Below are 20,128 nucleotides of genomic sequence, written 5' to 3' on the forward strand. Positions count from 1 at the left end.
AAAATGTCAAGACAGTGTGTGACTGCAATAAAAAAGGCCACGCTATGCTAGGGATTATTAGGAAGGGAATTGAAAACAAATCAGCCAGTATCATAATGCCCCTGTATAAATCAATGGTATGTCCTCATTTGGAGTACTGTGTACAGTTCTGGTCACCACACCTCAAAAAGGATATTATAGCATTGGAAAAAGTGCAGAAAAGAACAACTAGAATGATAAAAGGGTTGGAACACTTTCTCTATGAAGAAAGGTTAAAACGCTTGGGGCTCTTTAGCTTGGAGAAATGACGGCTGAGGGGTGACATGTTCAAGGTTTATAAGATTATGCATGGGATAGAGCAGGTAGAGAAAGAAGTACTTTTCTCCCTTTCTCACAATACAAGAACTCGTGGGCACTCCAATTGCTGAGCGGTCGGGTTAGAACAGATAAAAGGAAGTACTTCTTCACCCAAAAAGTGATTCATACATGGAATTCACTGCCACAAGCGGTAGCGGCGGCTACAAGCATGGACACCTTCAAGAAGGAACTGGATAAACATATGGAGCAGAGGTCCATCAGTGGCTATTAGCCACAAGGTATAGATAGGAACTCACAGGCTGGGGCAGGTGATGCTCTGTATTCTTGGTGCTTGGGGGGGGGCAACAGTGGGAGGGCTTCTAGTGTCCTGGCCCCACTGCTGGACTTCCTGATGGCACCTGGTATTTTTGGCCACTGTGTGACAGAGTGTTGGACTAGATGGGCCATTGGTCTGATCCAACATTGGCTTCTCTTATGTCTGTAATTCATTTCATTTTTAGGGAAACAAAATTCCAAAATATTTTATTTTTGCTCAGTATATCACTGCTTACACGGTGGTTTTTTCATAAGAAGGAATGATACATTTTTTAAAAAAGAAGATATTTGCTTACAAGTATGCAGGCATATTGCAGTCCAGCAATCCTAATTATGCTTTTAAAAGTTCTCAGGCAGCAGGATATGAAGACCCTCAGACTTGGTCCAGAGCAACATTATTATTTCAGCTGTCATGTGGTAGTGTTGACAAGCTCTTGTGTCCTAGCCTGTCCTAGAGCACAGGCCAGCACTGTATCTGGTGCTTGACTCTCAAAACAAAGAATTGTTACCAAGTCTGCAGCACATAGCTACTCAGGTGGCAGAAACTCGGGGTTCAGTCTGTGGGTCTGAGGTTAGGACACCAAGACTTGAAGGTGGCTCTACCCTCTTCTTCCCATGCCCGTAGTGCACAGTTCCTATGCCACATAAGTAATTCCTAGGGCTGCCAGATCTAGCTTGGAATATTCCTAGAGATTGGGGTAGAGCCTGGGGAGGGTGGAGTTTGGGAAAAGGAGGGACCTCAGTGGGGTAAAATGCCACAGAGTTCACCTTCTAAAGCAGCCATCTTCTCCAGGGTAACTGATCTCTATAACCTGGAGACCTGCTGTAATTCCAGGAACTCTTCAGCCACCACCTGGAGACTGGCAACCCTAGTACTTCCCCAGCACCGAAGCAGCAGTACTTATTACCAGTTTCCAGCCCTAGAATTGTAGGACTAGCTTTGTACTCTCACAGTAATCCTAGCACAGAACAGAAAGAGAGGTGAAGATACAGAAGAACCAAGGGTCCATCTAGCTCATCCTGGCAGTGGCTCTCCAAGATCTCAGGCAGAGAAAAATCTCTCCAATTACCTGCCCCCCAGGCCTGTGGCTACAGTGGGGCATCTTGGGCTCGGCCCCCTGACTTACTGGCAGGGCCCCACAACTTCCCAGCTACCTCAGGGCCCCCAAGCGGTGGCAGATGTGGGGAAGGAGCTGGATATTCATTTAATTTGATTAGCCCGTGCCCCCTAAGAAATTTAAATGCCCCTTGACTTTAAAAATCCTGGCTACAGACCTGCTGCTCCCTGACATCCTTTAACTGAAAATTGTAAGGACTAAACATAGGGCTTTCTGGCTGGAACACAGTTTCAGATCTGGTCTAACCACCACCTCCTACCACCCCCATTCAATAGTTCAGAAGGGTCCTAACAGAGATCACCAACAGAAAAGCACCAGCAGTGTCACAGAGCTGTACGTGTCAGCGTTCTTTGGGGTAAAATAAACTGGTTTACATTTGCACTGTAACTCCAGCTTAAGGGGTTGTTGCAGGCAGCGGCTAGGAAAGTTCACTAATGGCCACCACTCTGGTATGGGTCTCCTTGTGAGGGCCCAGAGCACCCACCCTACCCCTTTTTACAGTACTTTTACAACAGGTTTCTCCTTGTACATGACCAAATGAGGCATGAGGACCCAGGCAGAGTAACAAATAGTTTTATTAAGAGATTTAACAACAACTTTAGATCTATAATAAGTAGGAAAAATGAGCAAAGTCAGGTAAATCAGTAAAATAATAAATCCTAACGCATCTGTCTATACAGTCCTAGCCTTCCCTAGATACCTGTTCACAGTCTAACTCACCCCTTTTTGGATGAGGGATCCCTCTGTCTGCAGCAGCTTTACCAGCCCTGCTCCCTGAGAGAGAGACCACCCTCCCACTCTGGGTAAGGCCTTTTATCTCCTCTTCCCAGGCGCCATCCTCTGTTCCCCTGCTGTCAAGTCCCGCCTCCGCCCCGGGTGACTTCCCACTGGTGGCCATCCTTTCCCTTAGACTACGGTCACTCTGGTCACTGGGGCCCCAAGAAGAGGGATGGCCAGGGTCCCAGATTGGGCAGGGGACAGGGTTAGAGTCACCCTTCTAGTCCTTCAGCCCCGGTTTGCCTTCTGACGCTCCTTCTCTGTCTCGCTCGCTCCTTCTTGCCCTCCGGAGTCATCTCAGCCAGCCTCTCCTCCCCGACCCTCTGGCTCATATCCTTCTTTTATCCCCAGGCCCCGCTCCCAGGCCCCTCCCCTGTTACTCCACCTCCTCTTCCTGGCTAGGCCCCGTCCCTTGATAAGCTCCGACGCTCTCTCAGAGCTTCGGGCGGGGCTGGGTTGTGGTGTATGGCCACGCAGTCCTTCGCTGGAGTGGGTCTGACCACTGCGGCTCCTGTTGTGGCGGCGCGAACCCCACTGTTACTGTCATCTGCTCTACCCTTGGGCCAGCCGAATTCTCCTTTGTCAGTTCCAGCCCCTCCATCTGTGTCCCAGCGGGGCCTGTGGACCAGAGGCCTTGCCTGGCACAGTAGGTTCTTCGTTGTCATTGGGATGGCAGCGCCCAATGCTCCCACTGCTTGGCCATCGGGCCTCCTTTGCTGGTCTTCCCCCTGGCTCCGAGGCGGTGAGTGGTGGGCCTCTGGGGCTGGCTGGGGGGTTGGGAGGAGTCCCGGCCGCTCGGGGTTGGGACACCTACTGATATAGTTTTCCCTCCAAAATCTCCTGCTACCCAATCACAGGGTCCAGAGGGAACATGGGAAATATAGGCTCTGATGACTACTCCCATACAGGCTTTTCTGGAGCCACTAGGCCTCCCTAGAGCCTGTAGGCTGCACCACTATAGGCCCCTGATCGTGACAGGGGTACTTTTAGTTCATGCCTTGTCAACCAAGACAATTTATGTCTAATAGGAAGAAAAAGTCCTTTCCCCAGATTACTTCCTGATAGGGTTGCCAAGTGAAAATTCCTCTGGAGCAGGGAACTCCCGTCCGGCGTCTGCAGCGCACCAAAAACCATAAAGTTTTCCCTCGGATGACCGTGGCCCTGCCCCCAGCATGCCCGCCGTGGTCGCGTCACTTCCAGGTGACACGCACGTCGGGGTGGGGTTCCCCCCGGGGCCCGATCTGCCGCCGGCGGGGAACGGGGCTCTGGGGCGGGGGTTTCCTGGCCTCCCGGGGGGACTTGGCAAGCCTACTTCCTGATTTGCCACACTCTTGTGGCACTGAGTTTAATATCCTCATGGGAAAGCAACCAAGTAATGTTAAGATACTCACAACTATAGAAAAGTATGCTTATTGCATACTTCCCTGAACACTGCACATGTTTTTGGTCTTAATTTCCTAACCAGATCCAGGAATGGCCTCTTCTAGGCCCCTAACAGCCCATTCATTTTGAAGACTTTTGCTTAAGCACCAGCAGGTAGATGTGGATTCTATGAAGCATATGCAAGGAATCCCTCTCAAGGGAGAGAACAGCTAGAGTCAAATATCTTTACTGCTGCAGCCTCCTCACAGTTAGGTCAGCCAAGGTCATTGCACAAAGAATGGGAAATAGTTTTTCAAGGGTACCTAACAAATGCTAGCAAGAGAGTAACAGCTGAGAGATCACAGTAATTTACTTATGGCATCAAGAAACTATCTAGACCCATGCAAACATGGGTATCTAGACCCATGCAGAATGGATACCAATACCATTCTTCTTGTTATACAGTGAATCGGTGTACACTTTGTGGGTGCTCTAGAAGGCATGTAGGTTTGTGCATGTGTAAACATTCTGGATCCATGATCGAGAATTAAGATAATGAAGACATATGAGCATATATGCAAGAATATCGGTACAAGGTTTTTATAGCATTAGTTAATCCTTTCACTTTTGCTAGCGTTAGAACAATGTCGGTCTACTTAGACTGCCAGGTGGCCTGTCCCCATGTCACCTAGGGTCGCCGACCTCCATGTGGGCCTGGAGATCTCCCAGAATTACAACTGATCTCTAGACTACAGAGATCAGTTCCCCTGGAGAAAATGACTAGTTTGGAGGGTGGACTCTATGGCAGTAAACTGCCAGTCCCTTCCATCCCAAAACCCAAATAGGATGTACCCCCAGACCTCCAGGAATTTCCAAACCAGAGTTGTCAACCCTAATTGTCACTGTCATTTGCCCTGAGCTTGTACATGAACACATGCATCTGTACACTTACATAGCTGCCCAGAACAACAGGAATCACTAAACAAAGAGACGGGCATTTAATTTCAGAAGGAGATCTGTTTCATGGGTCACAGGAAAAGCATGACATGACAAAGGTTAGTGATATAGCATTAATGTCCTTCTAGACCAGCCCTTTCCCCCATTGTTCTAAGAAGGCCTTTCAGCGACAAAAACCTCTGAACTTTATTTTCTTTTGTCTGTTGTGCACCCATAATTATTAATTGATTAATTGAGGGAGGGCTGACACATTCTTTCAACAGCCTAATCAACACTTTGCGTGATGAATGCATTTGGGATTATCTGATCAAGATTAATAAAGTGGAGTACTCTGGCTGAGGCTAAATCCCACTTTAGATTGCACTCATTAAGGGAACATTTATCCAAGGCCCTTGTAGAGCCTAGGTGCATTCTAGCAGCCAGAGAGCTGCAGTACAAGTCTGTTGGCCAGATAAAGATTTATTTGCATAGATTCTTTAACTTAAATTCTGAGAACACAAACTCAATTAAGATTAACTAATGCCACGGCGGCTCAGAGGTTAAGATACTGAGCTTCGCTCGGCAGTTCGAGACCCTAGTGCCAGGTGACGGAGTGAGCTCCTGCTAACCTAGCAGTCAGACTCAACTGGCTTTCGAGCAAGGGAAACCTTTACCTTTAATGTAGTTTAGAGTTCAATATTTAGTTTTTGTTGATTAAATGTTCAATGTTGATAGGACTGCAGTAGAGGTGCCTTCTTTTCTGCTCTGCTGTTCTTTCCCAATGGGCTTTATTTCACTCTTGTCCTTACCAGCCTAACACCAGAACAACAGACTTACCTCTTACAACCTGCTTGTACTATTCAATGGAATCGCATCTAAAATATGAGTCATTAAACCTAATTTGTTGGTTCCTTTGAAGAAAAACTTCACTCTTTTTACAATCTAAGGGGCTGTTAATTTTGGCAGGTAGGTCCTGACCCATAAACCTTTAATTGTAAAACATACTGCATAAAATAGGGCAGCAGATTCTTCTGAGTGTGAAAATGGGCATTTGGTTGCTTAACTCTTCTGTAAAATGACATTTTGTTAGGAGGTAGCAGAATATAATGCTCCCTGTGCAACCATTCTAGTAAATCTCTATGAATAGCATTATGGAATCATAGAGTAGGAAGGGACCTTAATGGCCACCAAACCAACCCCCTGCTCAGTGCAGGAAATCCAAAGTAGAGAATTCTGAACAGATGGTTACCCAGCTTCAGCTGGAAAACTTCCTGAGAGGTGTAGCAGAACAGAATGAAACAACAGATAATGAATTTGCACTTTCACATAATAGATTTGGGGTTTTTTACATTGCAAAGACCCCATGTGTCTTTAGCAGCTACACAATACACTGAAATTCAACAGTTGCTACATGATCCAACGACAGAGAAAAGACACGAGTTCAATTTCTGCCTCTCAAACAGCTATTAAAGTTGCAGAACCTTTGTCAAGAAAAAAGTATTCCATACTGCTGACAAATAGGTTGCACACTAAAAACCCAGCTAAAATCGGTTTGCACAATCAATCTTTTAAAAAATTATTATTTTCAGTTTTCCAAATATCCGTAATTCATGCTATATGCTGAAAGCATTTCTAACTTACAATAGAATTTTCTAACTATTTAACCAACCATACATCTCAATTCATACACCGTTCCACTTTTTTGTTATATTACCAATCCACTCATATACATTTGCCCAAGTTTTATCAAATGCTTCTTCCCTCTTTCCCTGCAGCAATATTGTTAGCAATATTGTTAACTTATCCATTTCGGCTATAGCAATTTCTGTACAAATTCTTCCCTTGATGGAGTTTTTTCTGATTTCCAAAATTTAGCGAACAGAATCCTGGCAGTCGTTATTACATGTATAATCAAATACTTATCCTGCTTTTTATATACATCTGGAATTATGTTCAGTAAAAATAGTTCTCACTTTAGTAGTACTTTTAACTCTATTATTGCTTGCAGGCCTCATTTTGGCCCAAAGCTCACCGGAGCAACGCTCCAGCAGAGAGCAGGCCAAGGGGCGGGGACATGTAGGAAGCCCCACCCCCTGCTCCCAGCAGCCCTCCCCTCAATCGACCGGGAGGAGAGAGAAGAAGTAAGTTGTGAATTCCCCCACACACACCACCTTTCCAGGCCCTGGAAAGCTCTCCCTGACTCCCCCCCGTCTTTCCAGGCCCGTGCTAAAGCATTTAATAAAGAGATTGGTCTGTAATTGTTGACATCTTTCTCGTCTGTTCCTTGTTTATGAATTAATGTAATTAGGGCCTCATTCCATTATTTTGGTATTTTCTTCTTTGGGTGGATGTTCTGCATTGTTAGTTTTAATGGCAGTATTATCTGATTTTCGAAGATCTCATAAAATTCACTTGGTATACCATCCGGTCCTGGTGTTTTCTTCTTCTATAATTTTCTGATTGTTTCCATTATTTCTAATATCGTAATTGGTTCATTCAAGACTTTCCTTTGATCTTCTGTAAACTTATTTTTATTATATTTTTCAAGAAAGTGTTTTATATCTTGTTGGTCTTTCTCCTTTTGTTGATATAATTTCTTATAGAAACTCTCAATAATGTTTTTAGATCCTTAGAATTATATTTCTCCTCTCCCTGTTCATTTCTTAATGACCTAATCTGGTTTTTATCTCTTTCTTTCCTTAATTTATATACCAACCACTTGGTTGGTTTACTTGCGTTTTCAAAGTAGTATTGTTTCATGTAGTCTAATTTCCTTGCTAATTCTTGTGTCAAAAGGCAGTTCATTTGATGTTGTAGCTTTTTTAATTTGAATCTTAGCTATTCCAAAGATGGTTCTTCCTTCAGTTTCTCTTCTTCCTTTTTGATCTGCATTTCGATTTGCTCATATTTCAGTCGCTTTTGTTTTCTTAACCAGGCTTCCTGTCTAATTAGTCTACCTCTTGCGAACGCCTTAAAGGCGTCCCATACTATATCTATGCGAGTGTCATGTTGAATATTATGCTTAAAGAAAACGATAAATTCTTCTTTGGTTTCCTTTACAAAATATTTATTATTAAGTAGCCAGGTCTTCATTGTCTATCTGAGGCTTTTAGGAATATCTTGAACTATTAAAACAACAGGATTATGATCCGCAAAGGTTGATGGTAGTATTTCCACTTCTAAAAGATCATTTATAAGATTTGTTGATACCCAGGCCATATCTAGCCTCAACCACGATTTATGCCTTGCGGAAAAGTAAGTAAAGTCTTTCCTGTCTATATTCCTTATTCTCCAAGCGTCTACAATTTTTACTTCTGTTAATTGTAGAAAAGCTTTTGGAAGTTCATTCCTTCGATTCTGTTTCCCTAATTGGTTTTTCCTATCTAATTATCTGTCAAGAACTGCATTGTAGTCTCCTATAATACAGATATCTTCAAATGTTTGTGCTGCTATTGCCTCTCATAGTGAGTCATAAAATTTGTCATGGCACTGGTTAGGCGCATATATATTCACTGTTAAAGTTGGTTTAGCTTGCCTCTGGATTCTTACCATCAAGATTCTACCACCTTTGGATTCAAATACTAATTCAGGGTGAAGATAAGTCTTCAAATATATTGCCACCCCTCTTTTTCGGATTCTTACAATCAAGATTCTACCATCTTTGGATTCAAATACTAATTCAGGGTGAAGATAACTCTTCACACATATATTGCCACCTCTCTCTTTTTATTTTTTTGCTTATCTGCAGCAACAAAACATTCCCCAATCTTCTACAATGTAATAAATTCTTATGATCTTCCTTATTGCAAACAGACTATGTCTCCATGATGTTTCTTAATTTGGTGGAAGACTCTTTTTCTCTTTTGTGGTGCATTTAACCCATTTACATTTATTGATAATAATTTAATTCTCCTATGACCGCTCATCTTTATTTTTTGTTTCCTCTTTTCTGAGTTGTGATCTTGTAACTACATTCCTGGGAGTAAATCTCCTTGCTTCCCCCCCCCCTTTCCCTTCTTGAATCTGTTTCACCTTGATCTTGACAATCTTCCTCAGTTTCACTTAGGTCTTCCTCCTGTAGTCCCAGGTCTCTCCCATATCTGTCTGTCAAGCCCACCCCGGGCACCAGGGGCAGACCCTCCCATGGCTGTGATGTCTCAAGGCAGGGGAGGTCCGACAGCTCTGAGAGACGAGGCTTGTAAAATAGAGGGGGAGTATTGGGGCCTCAGATGGGTAGGGGACGAAGTTGAATGCCACTCCGTAAGTCCCTTTACCTCCATGCTTCAGTTCCCCAGCCTGTCAGCGTCCTCTCTCTGCCAGCGTCAGGTGGTTCCGAGCACATCCTTCCTCCCCAGCCCCTTCGCTTCCCTCTCCTTTATAGCCAACTCCCTCGCTCAGCGCCATTTCCCATCCCCACCTCCCTCTCCTTCCTCCCAGCCCCGCCCCCTTGATAAGCTCCGACGCCTTCCCCGTGGCCGAGGTGTGGTCGTAGTTATTTTGGCGTGTAGGGTTTCGTGAGGTCGTGGGGCCACCGTCAGCCTCTCCCTGGCGTCGTCGGCCTCTCCTGCTGCTCCCTGCAGCTCTGTGCTCCGTGGTCAGGTGGGGTCAGACCGTTGTGTCCCTGCTGTGCTGACGGGGCTCGACAAGGCGGGGTCTAATATATTGCCACCCCTCTTTTTCTTTTTCTTTTTTTTGCTTATCTGCTGCAACAAAACATTCCCCTAATCTTCTACATTCTAATAAATTCTTATGATCTTCCTTATGTCCCAAAAATCTTCCACTTTAAATATTGAAGTTATCTTTTGTCTTTTGCCCTTGTATGTAAACACAATTCCTTCCGGCAGTAGCCATCTATATACTATCTCATTAGCCCTCTCTGGGTATTTTGGGGTTTTTTTGGCATACGTTGAATTTCTTCTGTATACCGCCTCCATCTCTTCAAGAATTTCTTTAGATGTTCCTATACTTAAATGTTTAGCTAAAGCTTCCGCCATCACTTCTTTTATGTTCTCATCTCTTTTTTCTGGTATGTTTCGAAACCTTAGAATGTGGGTGGCTTTCTCCATCTCTACGTCCCAGGTCTCTCCCATATCTGTCTGTCAAGCCCACCCCGGGCACCAGGGGCAGACCCTCCCATGGCTGTGATGTCTCAAGGCAGGGGAGGGCCGACAGCTCTGAGAGACGAGGCTTGTAAAATAGAGGGGGAGTATTGGGGCCTCAGATGGGTAGGGGACGAAGTTGAATGCCACTCCGTAAGTCCCTTTACCTCCATGCTTCAGTTCCCCAGCCTGTCAGCGTCCTCTCTCTGCCAGCGTCAGGTGGTTCCGAGCACATCCTTCCTCCCCAGCCCCTTCGCTTCCCTCTCCTTTATAGCCAACTCCCTCGCTCAGCGCCATTTCCCATCCCCACCTCCCTCTCCTTCCTCCCAGCCCCGCCCCCTTGATAAGCTCCGACGCCTTCCCCGTGGCCGAGGTGTGGTCGTAGTTATTTTGGCGTGTAGGGTTTCGTGAGGTCGTGGGGCCACCGTCAGCCTCTCCCTGGCGTCGTCGGCCTCTCCTGCTGCTCCCTGCAGCTCTGTGCTCCGTGGTCAGGTGGGGTCAGACCGTTGTGTCCCTGCTGTGCTGACGGGGCTCGACAAGGCGGGGTCTTCTTGGTCTGCCAGTTCCCTGGGTGAGTTGGTGGTCATTGGGGTCTCTGGGGGGTGTGGGTTAAGTCCCGGGATCCCTGAACCGGGACACTGTCCCAAAAATCTTCCACTTTAAATATTGAAGTTATCTTTTGTCTTTTGCCCTTGTATGTAAACACAATTCCTTCCGGCAGTAGCCATCTATATACTATCTCATTAGCCCTCTCTGGGTATTTTGGGGTTTTTTTGGCATACGTTGAATTTCTTCTGTATACCGCCTCCATCTCTTCAAGAATTTCTTTAGATGTTCCTATACTTAAATGTTTAGCTAAAGCTTCCGCCATCACTTCTTTTATGTTCTCATCTCTTTTTGCTGGTACATTTTGAAACCTTAGAATGTGGGTGGCTTTCTCCATCTCTACATTTATTAATGATTATTCCATCGCTTCATATTTCATTTTTAAATCTTGTACTTGTTAGTCTACTTCTTCTGCTTTATTTTCTATTTTATTGGTCGAAGCAACCAGTTTTGATATCTCCTGCTTGTTCTCTAGAATTTGTTTTTTAAACTCTTTGATTTGTAAAGATACTTGTTGTGTGAAAGCATCGAGTTTTGTTTGTAATGGTTCCATTGCCTTAGCAACCAAAAAGGGCAGGGCATTCTGAATTACCTCATTCATCATTTGTGAAACACTTTCCTGTATGAATCACAGAATCATAGAATGTTAGAGTTGGAAGGGACCTTGCAGGTCATCTAGTCCCAACCCCTGCACTCTGCAGGAGCATAGCTGAAAGATAGCCCTACATACCTACAACATACCTGAAAGATGCCTGTAACTCTTTTGTACCTGTCTGACCTAGGCTTGCTGCTACCGCCTTCATTTGTCCCGGCGATGGGGCAGATGCCTTCCTAGTTCTACTTGACATTATTATTTTATTTTATTTAGAAGCTTTTTGTTTCCACTCTTATTTTCACTATTTCTTGTACTTATCTATCTACCTTATTTAAACTTATCTATCTGCATCTATCTAACTGACTACTTAACTATCTATCTTATTGAAACTTATCTATCTAAATCTATCTAACTAAAAAAACCCAGATTAGGTGAAAGAGAAAGAAAGAAGAAGAAAGAGGCTAACTAGCAAATACTTACTCCCTTCAAACCTCTTACACTTCTCTACCAGTACTCCCATTCCTTTAACCTAGTAATCCTCTTTTTTATTATGTTCCGTCAACCACGTGGTATAATCATGTATAAATCTATACAATGTTGCCGCCCTACCTGAGCTTATACTCCTCCCCAGCTATCAGACTAGTTATCCCCCCTCCCCTCCAAACCCAAAAAGGAAGAAAGAGGGCATAGAAGGCAAAAGAGAAACGGAGAGACAGTCCACTTATTTCCCACTCTTCTTCTCTCCTCTCTTCTTCTGCCTCTTCCCTTGCTTGTCTTCTCTTCTCTTTCCCCCTATCCTATGTTGCTTCTTGCCGTATGCAGAGTCTCTGTCTTTGGGGGGAGAATGTCAGTTGGGCATCCCTTCCTCTTCCCGTGCAGCCTTACCAATTCTGTCCCCACCGTTACAGCAGCAAATCCTTAACCAGTTCCAAGCCAAATTAACCACCATGGCCAGTGTGATCAGTAACCGGACCCAACTGTCTTCTAGGGAGCCTCTTCAAATTCTTACTCCCCCCCCCTTTTTCTCAAGTCCGAGCAACTTTCCCTAGCCACTTTGCATAGGGCCACTCCCCCTTCTTCCACTTGATGCTTGATTCTCAAGTAGCCCAATTTAAAGGGGCTCTCTCCTTTTATCTGTGCACTTCTCAATACAAAGGGATAATTAAACAGTACTAATGTTTGCACAATCAATCTTATACCTTCTGAAGTCAAAGCAAGTTGCTTTTTAAATTGAATTCTGGCATGCTGAAAAAGTGATTCAGGACAACTCTTTGGAATATGTTCACATCCTGATTTATATCTCGAAAAATCTTTCCAAAATCTTTGGTCTGAACCCTCAGTGTGGTTCTGATTTCCAAAGGCTAATTCAATGCACCAAAAATTCACTGAGAACAAAACTAACACCTGTTGATTTCAAACAATACTTACTAAAACAATGAGCATACATTAGTTCTTGGTTCTGCTGCTGTATGGTGTGGTTTGACTCAGTGTAGTCATGCATTTTCTTCCAACCATTAAAAGTCTGTTGTGGTTTGAGCATTACCACTGTGTCATAAGAAGGACATGTAACAACTAGAGCCCTAACAACAGCCTTCACACTGTGCCTAGAACAGAGAAAAGAACCAATTGCCATCATCAGATGTGCTTGTAGACACATACCTGCTCACAGGTTGTGTGAGCAAAGGATTTATGCCTGATGCTACATGAAATGCCAAAACTACTACTGCTGTAGATCACCCATCCAATTGCGTATCTAAGAATATACTTGCACAGATGTTTTGCTTCTGCAGTTCCATGAATACATAAATCTGATAAAGAATCCAGAACCTCAGCTTTCATTTTTCTTGTTCTTTTGTGACAGAGAGACCAAAAAGATGCAGGGAATGTCTTGGGGCAGAGTTTGTATGGCTACTTGCCCATCCTCGCTCACAGTCCAACACTTAAGCCCATTGAAATCAGTGGATTTAAGCATGCTTAACTGTTTTGGGTGGCAGCCGCAATGCGGGGTCTTGCAGCCCTTCAGCACCTACTGACTCTCACCTCTTCTTTACTCTTTTCCTGGCCTACGAAAAATTCCAGATTCTGCAGAACCTCAAAATACTGAGTAAATAATAAAATATGCAAAATTAATGCAAAATAAGCATATTTATATAAAATTGTGAATCACATAATTTATTTACACACAGATAGTGAATGCTTTTTACCATACAATGAACTTCTATTTAAAAATGATGTACAGACTTCTCGTTCCTGGGATCCAAGATCACTGCAAATGGTGACTGCAGCCATGAAATTAAAAGACGCCTGTTCCGTAGGAGGAAAGCTATGGCAAACCTAGACAGCATAATAAAAAGCAGAGACATCACCCTGCCAACAAAAATCTGTATAGTCAAAGCGATGGTATTCCCAGTAGTAATGTATGGCTGTGAGAGTTGGACCATAAGGAAGGCTGAGCGCCAAAGAATAGATGCTTTTGAATTATGGTGTTGGAGAAGACTCTTGAGAGTCCCATGGACTGCAGGAATATCAAATTAGTCAATCCTAAAAGAAATCAACCCTGATGGGTCCCTGGAAGGCCAGATACTGACGCTGAAGCTCAAATACTTTGGCCACCAAATTAGAAGGGAGCACTCAATGGAAAGGGCCCTGATGCTGGGAAAGACTGAAGGTAAAAGAAGAAGGGGACAGCAAAGGATGAGATGGTTAAACAGTGTTAATGATGCAATGAACATGACATTGAGCACACTCCGGAGGACGGCAGAGGACAGGAGGGCCTGGCATGATATGGTCCATGGGGTCGTGAAGAGTCAGACTCATCTGTGTGACTGAACAACAACGAAAATACATTGGTACAAACATAAGCATTCATTGCTGAATGACAAAAATGAACCAGTTATATGGGGGTTGCATGGATTTGCCTTGATGCTGATAACATTTCCAACAGAATGTATATTACTGAGATCATCTTTGTGTTTCAGTGTACCCAAAGTTTGGGGATAAACATGTTGCTTTTGGAATAAACACAGTACATATAGGCTAATTGGTATGTACTGTCAGGGGATTATAAATAAGCTAAAAAAGACTGCACAGTTATGTAGATGATAACAGTAGCAATAATAAAGTTTAACACCCTGATCTCTCAGTACGTTTACTTTTTGTTAGTACCACTGATTTCAGTGGAGCTTGTCCATAAGGTAATTGGCACAGTCAAAAATTATCAGGACATACATTCTCAGCCATCATGCTGCTGAAGCTGAGCCACAGGGACTGGAGAACTATACTAAGGTTCTTGTTTCTGAAAGTATCCTTGAATGTTGCATTCTTTCCTAGAACTGGCCATTGATGCCACTGTCATGACACCAGGCTTGATGGGCAGTTGGTAAAATCCAGTAAGACTTTTCTTCCAGTCCCACAGCTGAGGGTATTATGTTTTAATGTGCATCTACTATGCACGATGTTGCTATGTACCAAATGGCGACCGAAACAAGAGAAGGAAAAAATGCCAATGATATTGTTTCCATTGCCTCATCAGGCAACAAAAGGATGAAGATCACATTTCGTTCCTTAGAGTGAGGCAGAAAGAAATTCATTTCAACGACTAAAGGAACAATTGCAGCCTGTCATGATGCATCTGTGTGTCTCCTCCAGATCCTTTTCTTCTAACGGTATAAATCAGGCTGCCAGGAGGTCGCTGTGCCGTTGAATGGTATCAGCATGGAACAGGAGCCTGTCACCTGAGACCTTTAGCTCCCTTTCAAGCCTGAAAAGCTCTTTTGGCATTTATCATCCAAGGCACCTCAGCCATGGAGGGCATTAAAGCCCAGGGAACTGGAGCCAAGAGGCTGCTTCATCCCTATTATCAGGACCTTACAAACTATTATAGAAATGAATCCAGGAATGAGATAGGCAGAGATGAGACATGGGCAGTGTTGTTAGGTCAAGGTTGTTGAATTTGTTTTTTAACTTCATTTTAAATCAGGTCAAGGTTGTTGTTGTTTTTTTAAAAAATTGAATTTGTTTTTTAACTTCATTTTAAATTTTGTCATTTTTTTAGCACCAAGGATTTTGCAAAAGGTAACCATTTGCTGTTTGGGATTCCTGCTCTTAAAAAAAACAAAAACAAAAAACACCACCACACCCTTTCAACTACAAATGCCGCAATTAATCTCTCTTTGTTGCTTCTAGCTCAAAAGTCACCTCTGAGCCAAATTAAGCAAACTTTTCGGCTTCTAATTAGTATTAGCTTTTAGCATTTGGTCAGCAATAGCTTTGCAGGGAGACACAAAAGTACAGGGAGACACAGCTAGAGATTCCTGAGCGCATTCAAACTTAGGGTTGAAAGACACAAGTCAGCTGAATATTTATGCTTGTTTCAAGCCCAACAGTTTTGCACAGTTAGTTTTGCATTTCACATGTGGTTTTAAATGAGTAAATGGTCTGCATGGTGGGTGACAGGAAAAAAAGTATGGGACATGTTGAAAGTATGGGACATGTGCATCTGTAACACATTCAGACCTGGGGCCCTGGGGGACTGTCACTGCATTTTTAACTCCTTAGGTCCGTTTCACTTTAGCCTTCAGTTGTGCCTATTGACCAGAGACAGTCCTGATTTTCTAGCACTTGCTCCTAATAAATCACAGTCTCTCTTTTGTGCCTCTTCAGGAAATTCTGGAAATGCCCTTTTTTAAAGGTTGTTGTGAGTTGCTGGAATTGCCATTCTGCAGGATACAAAGTCAAATGCATCTTGTCTCACTTGCACATGCTCTTAAATGCGCAATCCCTGACATTTCACATGTTGCACTTAGTGAGGCTGATATTGAACTGGCGATTATGTCTTATCCCAAGTGTATCAGGAGCAAATACCCCCTCTGCTTCAAAAAGAGTCCAGAACAGGCTATTGTGGAGGTCATGAATACAGCAGACAAATGCACAAGTATCTCTATTTCCATCTGTGGTGTTGAAGGCTCCCTCTGTAGGCTATAGCAGTGGTTCCCGACCTTTTTGAGATGGTGACAAGTCCAAATTTACTTTGTACGGTGACCCATCCAGGGCTGGCTGAAAAAAAAAATATTAGCTTTTAGCATTTGGTCAGCAATAGCTTTGCAGGGAGACATAAAAGTACAGGGAGACACAGCTAGAGATTCCTGAGCGCATTCAAACTTAGGGTTGAAAGACACAAGTCAGCTGAATATTTATGCTTGTTTCAAGCCCAACAGTTTTGCACAGTTAGTTTTGCATTTCACATGTGGTTTTAAATGAGTAAATGGTCTGCATGGTGGGTGACAGGAAAAACAGACAGTTGAAAGTATGGGACATGTGCATCTGTAACACATTCAGACCTGGGGCCCTGGGGGACTGTCACTGCATTTTTAACTCCTTAGGTCCGTTTCACTTTAGCCTTCAGTTGTGCCTACTGACCAGAGACAGTCCTGATTTTCTAGCACTTGCTCCTAATAAATCACAGTCTCTCTTTTGTGCCTCTTCAGGAAATTCTGGAAATGCCTTTTTTAAAAGGTTGTTGTGAGTTGCTGGAATTGCCATTCTGCAGGATACAAAGTCAAATGCATCTTGTCTCACTTGCACATGCTCTTAAATGCGCAATCCCTGACATTTCACATGTTGCACTTAGTGAGGCTGATATTGAACTGGCGATTATGTCTTATCCCAAGTGTATCAGGAGCAAATACCCCCTCTGCTTCAAAAAGAGTCCAGAACAGGCTATTGTGGAGGTCATGAATACAGCAGACAAATGCACAAGTATCTCTATTTCCATCTGTGGTGTTGAAGGCTCCCTCCGTAGGCTATAGCAGTGGTTCCCAACCTTTTTGAGATGGTGACAAGTCCAAATTTACTTTGTACGGTGACCCATCCAGGGCTGGCTGAAGGTTTTCTGATCCCCTAGGCACACTATGACTTTGGCCCCATCTGTTCCAGCATTCCATTTTCTATAGTGCCCAACCAGATGTTTTTGAGAAACCAATACAAAAGGAGCAGCTGCTCCCACTATGAACCCCAGCCAGTTTGGTGTAGTGGTTTAGAGTGGCGGACTCTAATCTGGAGAACCAGGTTTGATTCCCCACTCTTCCACACGAAGGCAGCTGGGTGTCAGTCACAGCTCTCTCAGAGCTCTCTCAGTCCCACCCACCTCACAAGATGTCTGTTGTGGGGAAAGGAAGGGAAGGTGATTTTAAGTCGCTCTGAGACTCCTTCAGGTAGTGAAGGGTGGTGTATAAAACCAACTTTTTTTCTTCCTCCTCCTCCTCCGCCAGCTAGGCCAAAGCCAGAGTTTGAGAAGGTCTGCTTGGGGGATGCTGGGTTGAGGAGATACACAAAGGTGGCAGATAGTGGTGAAGAAAGTGGTAGCACGGGGCTCAGTGCACTACATCTCCCACAGCAGGTAGAGGGCAGTGAGGCAAGAGATTGCTGAAGGGGCTGCTGAAGGATCAGCACCAAGACACAGCCCATGCACACACACTCCTCTTTCTATTCTCCTCTGGTTTTTTCCATGGCATGCTGAACAGCTCCCACTTATTCTCCAACCTCCCCGACTTTTTTCAGCTACTACCATAAAGTTACCAGTTGCCGGATGGCTCCCCCCCCCATCATTGTCACAAAGAAAGGGGGGGAGATGAGAATGGGAAGAAGCTGGAGAGGATAGAAGAGAAGGATGCAAATGGCAGGAGCGGCCATTAGGGAGGGCTGGCCTGAGGCCCACTTTTAGAAGCTTCACAACCCACTTTTGGGTCCTGACACAAAGGTTGGGAAACACTGGGCTGGAGCAGCTGGCCAAAGCCCTCCAGGGATCCCTCACCTCAGAACAAAAGAGGGTTATACAACTCCCTGCTTCCCTTTGTCTCATCCAGGGTGGTTCTATGGACTTGCAAAACAGCATGAGAACATTTCTTCCTCAGACAGCTTCAGAGGGTGTACAGTCTCCATGTGCCTCGCTTGCCCTTCCCTTCAATCAGGTTGCTTGGTGCCGCCTTTCAGTGTCAGGAGGGTTGTTCGGCAACTGTGCCCGGTGTCTGCTTGGTGCACAGCTGTTGCCCCTTATTGGCTGTGGAGATCCCTGCTGGCCCAGCCAGCTTGGGGCTCCTCAGCAATGAGGATGAAGCTGCCCTTGGTTGGTACCATCCTTGGGCATAAGTGTATTCCCCACTGTGAAATGTTGGAGATTATGCATTTGACGCATAATGTAGAGGTAACCCCATATTTGCCCTGACCTGGATGGCCCAGGCTAGCTCCATCTTGCCAGATCTTTGAAGCTAAGCAGGGTTGGTCCTGGTTAGTATTTGGATGGAAGACCGCCAGGAAATTCCAGGGTCTCTATGCAGAGGAAGGCAATGGCAAACTGCCTCTATTAGTCTCTTGCCTTGAAAACCCTAGAGGGTCACCATAAGTCAGTTGCAGCTTGACAGCACTTTACACACACATATAAAACCCTATATTTACAATTGACTGTAAAATCAACAGAAAGTTATACCATATACTGCACCTGCACACATACACGTCTGTAAACATTCATTTTCACATTCACACATTTTAGAAGTACTAAAAATCTTTATGTGTGCAACTGAAAAATGTAATACATCAAGTGGCCTTTAAAATGGATTACTATAATGTGCTTGCTACAGATGAGAGGCAGATGGGCAAATAGAGCTTGACAGTTTATGAAGATGGACTAGAAGGATGGAGCCACACAGCCAGGGAACAGCCAGGAACAGCTCCCTTTGGTCAGATGGAGTTTGTTTTACAACCGGGAAGGAAAACATGCAATCTCTGTGACATGTTAACAACATCTCTCTATTGGGAAGCAGGACTGTTCGGGATTTCTCTCTGGCTGTCGTACACACCCACTCCTAAGCATGCCCAGGCAAGGAAGCTCCATCCTCAGTCCCTGTGCTATGCAGCACCTGCTTGCCATTAGTCTTCTTTCCCATCCTGACTTAGAAACCTCCCTAACAAATAAAAAAACACCTGCATCTTTCCTGTGCAGGATCTTACTCAAGAGACGGTGTGCCAGCTGTGTGCCAACTTCCAGATTGCACAAGATTCCTCTGCACTCAGTACTGTCTGGTTTTCCTGTAAGGGTTTTCTGCCCACTTCCAGCAAGATCCCCTTCACTGGTACGCAGCTTTGCCTGGAAGCTGAGGCAGAATGTCACCTTTACACACACACCAGTTTCCTGTTAGGCAGGGTTTGGAATACTCTTTTGGTAGCCGTTGCTACCTCTGGTTCGCTGGTAAAAACCCATGGGTGTTGTACCTCTGGGCAGCACAGGAGTCAGAGGCAATTAATTGGGGGGGGGAGAGGTGCTGATGACTTTTGTTGTTGTTCAGTTGCACAGTCGAGTCCGACTCTTTGCGACCCCATGGACCTGACTACCAAAGGGGAACTGGGGAGTGCATAAGGTGACTTTCTGTCCCTGCTTCCTGACAGAGCTGCATGCTGGTGAGAGGATCTTGCTGAAGGTGGGCAGAAAACCTTTACAGGCAACCAGTGCAGTGCTGTCCTGAGCGTTCCTCTAGGACTGTTTGGAAACCTCAGATGATGCAAAACATTGGCTGCTTCCTACTGAAGATGGTTTGTTAGCAGCACATTATTTTACTTTTAAAGGCATCCATATCCTGCAACCTTTAAATATTTCAAAGCCATTTACAAGAAAACTTTGAAATAATCCATCATAACCAATTAAAAACATATTATATAATGCCCCTAATGGAACTGTAAAATAGAACAATGTATAAAGATGGGAAGAGCCACTTCTTCCCTTTGAGTTCATTTCAGTTTCTAAGACTCTAGAGTTCACGGCTTGTATTAAAGGGTCACTAAGTATGTATTTCATTGGCTTTACCGGTTCCCTTTTGTTAACTGCCCTGAACTTGTGGACTGATCAGATGAAAATCAGTATGTAACTAATAAAAATGCCCCAGAACAAAACTTTCAGCACAATAGACTGTGAGAAGTTTTGTATTAGACTATTTGTTTGATACAGAAATCTACAAAAACATATCACCTTCTCC

The 20,128-nt window shown here is 44.3% G+C and overlaps 1 protein-coding gene across 2 annotated transcripts in view; it reads right to left on the reverse strand.

Moving 5' to 3' along the window:
- Positions 1-20,128, reverse strand: part of TMCC2 (transmembrane and coiled-coil domain family 2) — a 101,214-nt gene that overhangs the window by 69,900 nt on the left and 11,186 nt on the right. Inside the window, exon 2 of one of the 2 annotated variants that reach the window (XM_015419353.1) lies at positions 3,719-3,748. The exons of the other annotated variant lie outside the window; for it this stretch is intronic. Coding sequence (XP_015274839.1) covers positions 3,719-3,748 — 30 coding nt within the window. The remainder of the gene's footprint in view (positions 1-3,718; positions 3,749-20,128) is intronic. 2 annotated transcript variants of the gene reach the window in all.

Source organism: Gekko japonicus, unplaced genomic scaffold (genome assembly GCF_001447785.1).
Source record: "Gekko japonicus isolate JY-2015 unplaced genomic scaffold, Gekko_japonicus_V1.1 scaffold276, whole genome shotgun sequence".
NCBI classification, from domain to species: Eukaryota; Metazoa; Chordata; class Lepidosauria; order Squamata; family Gekkonidae; genus Gekko; species Gekko japonicus.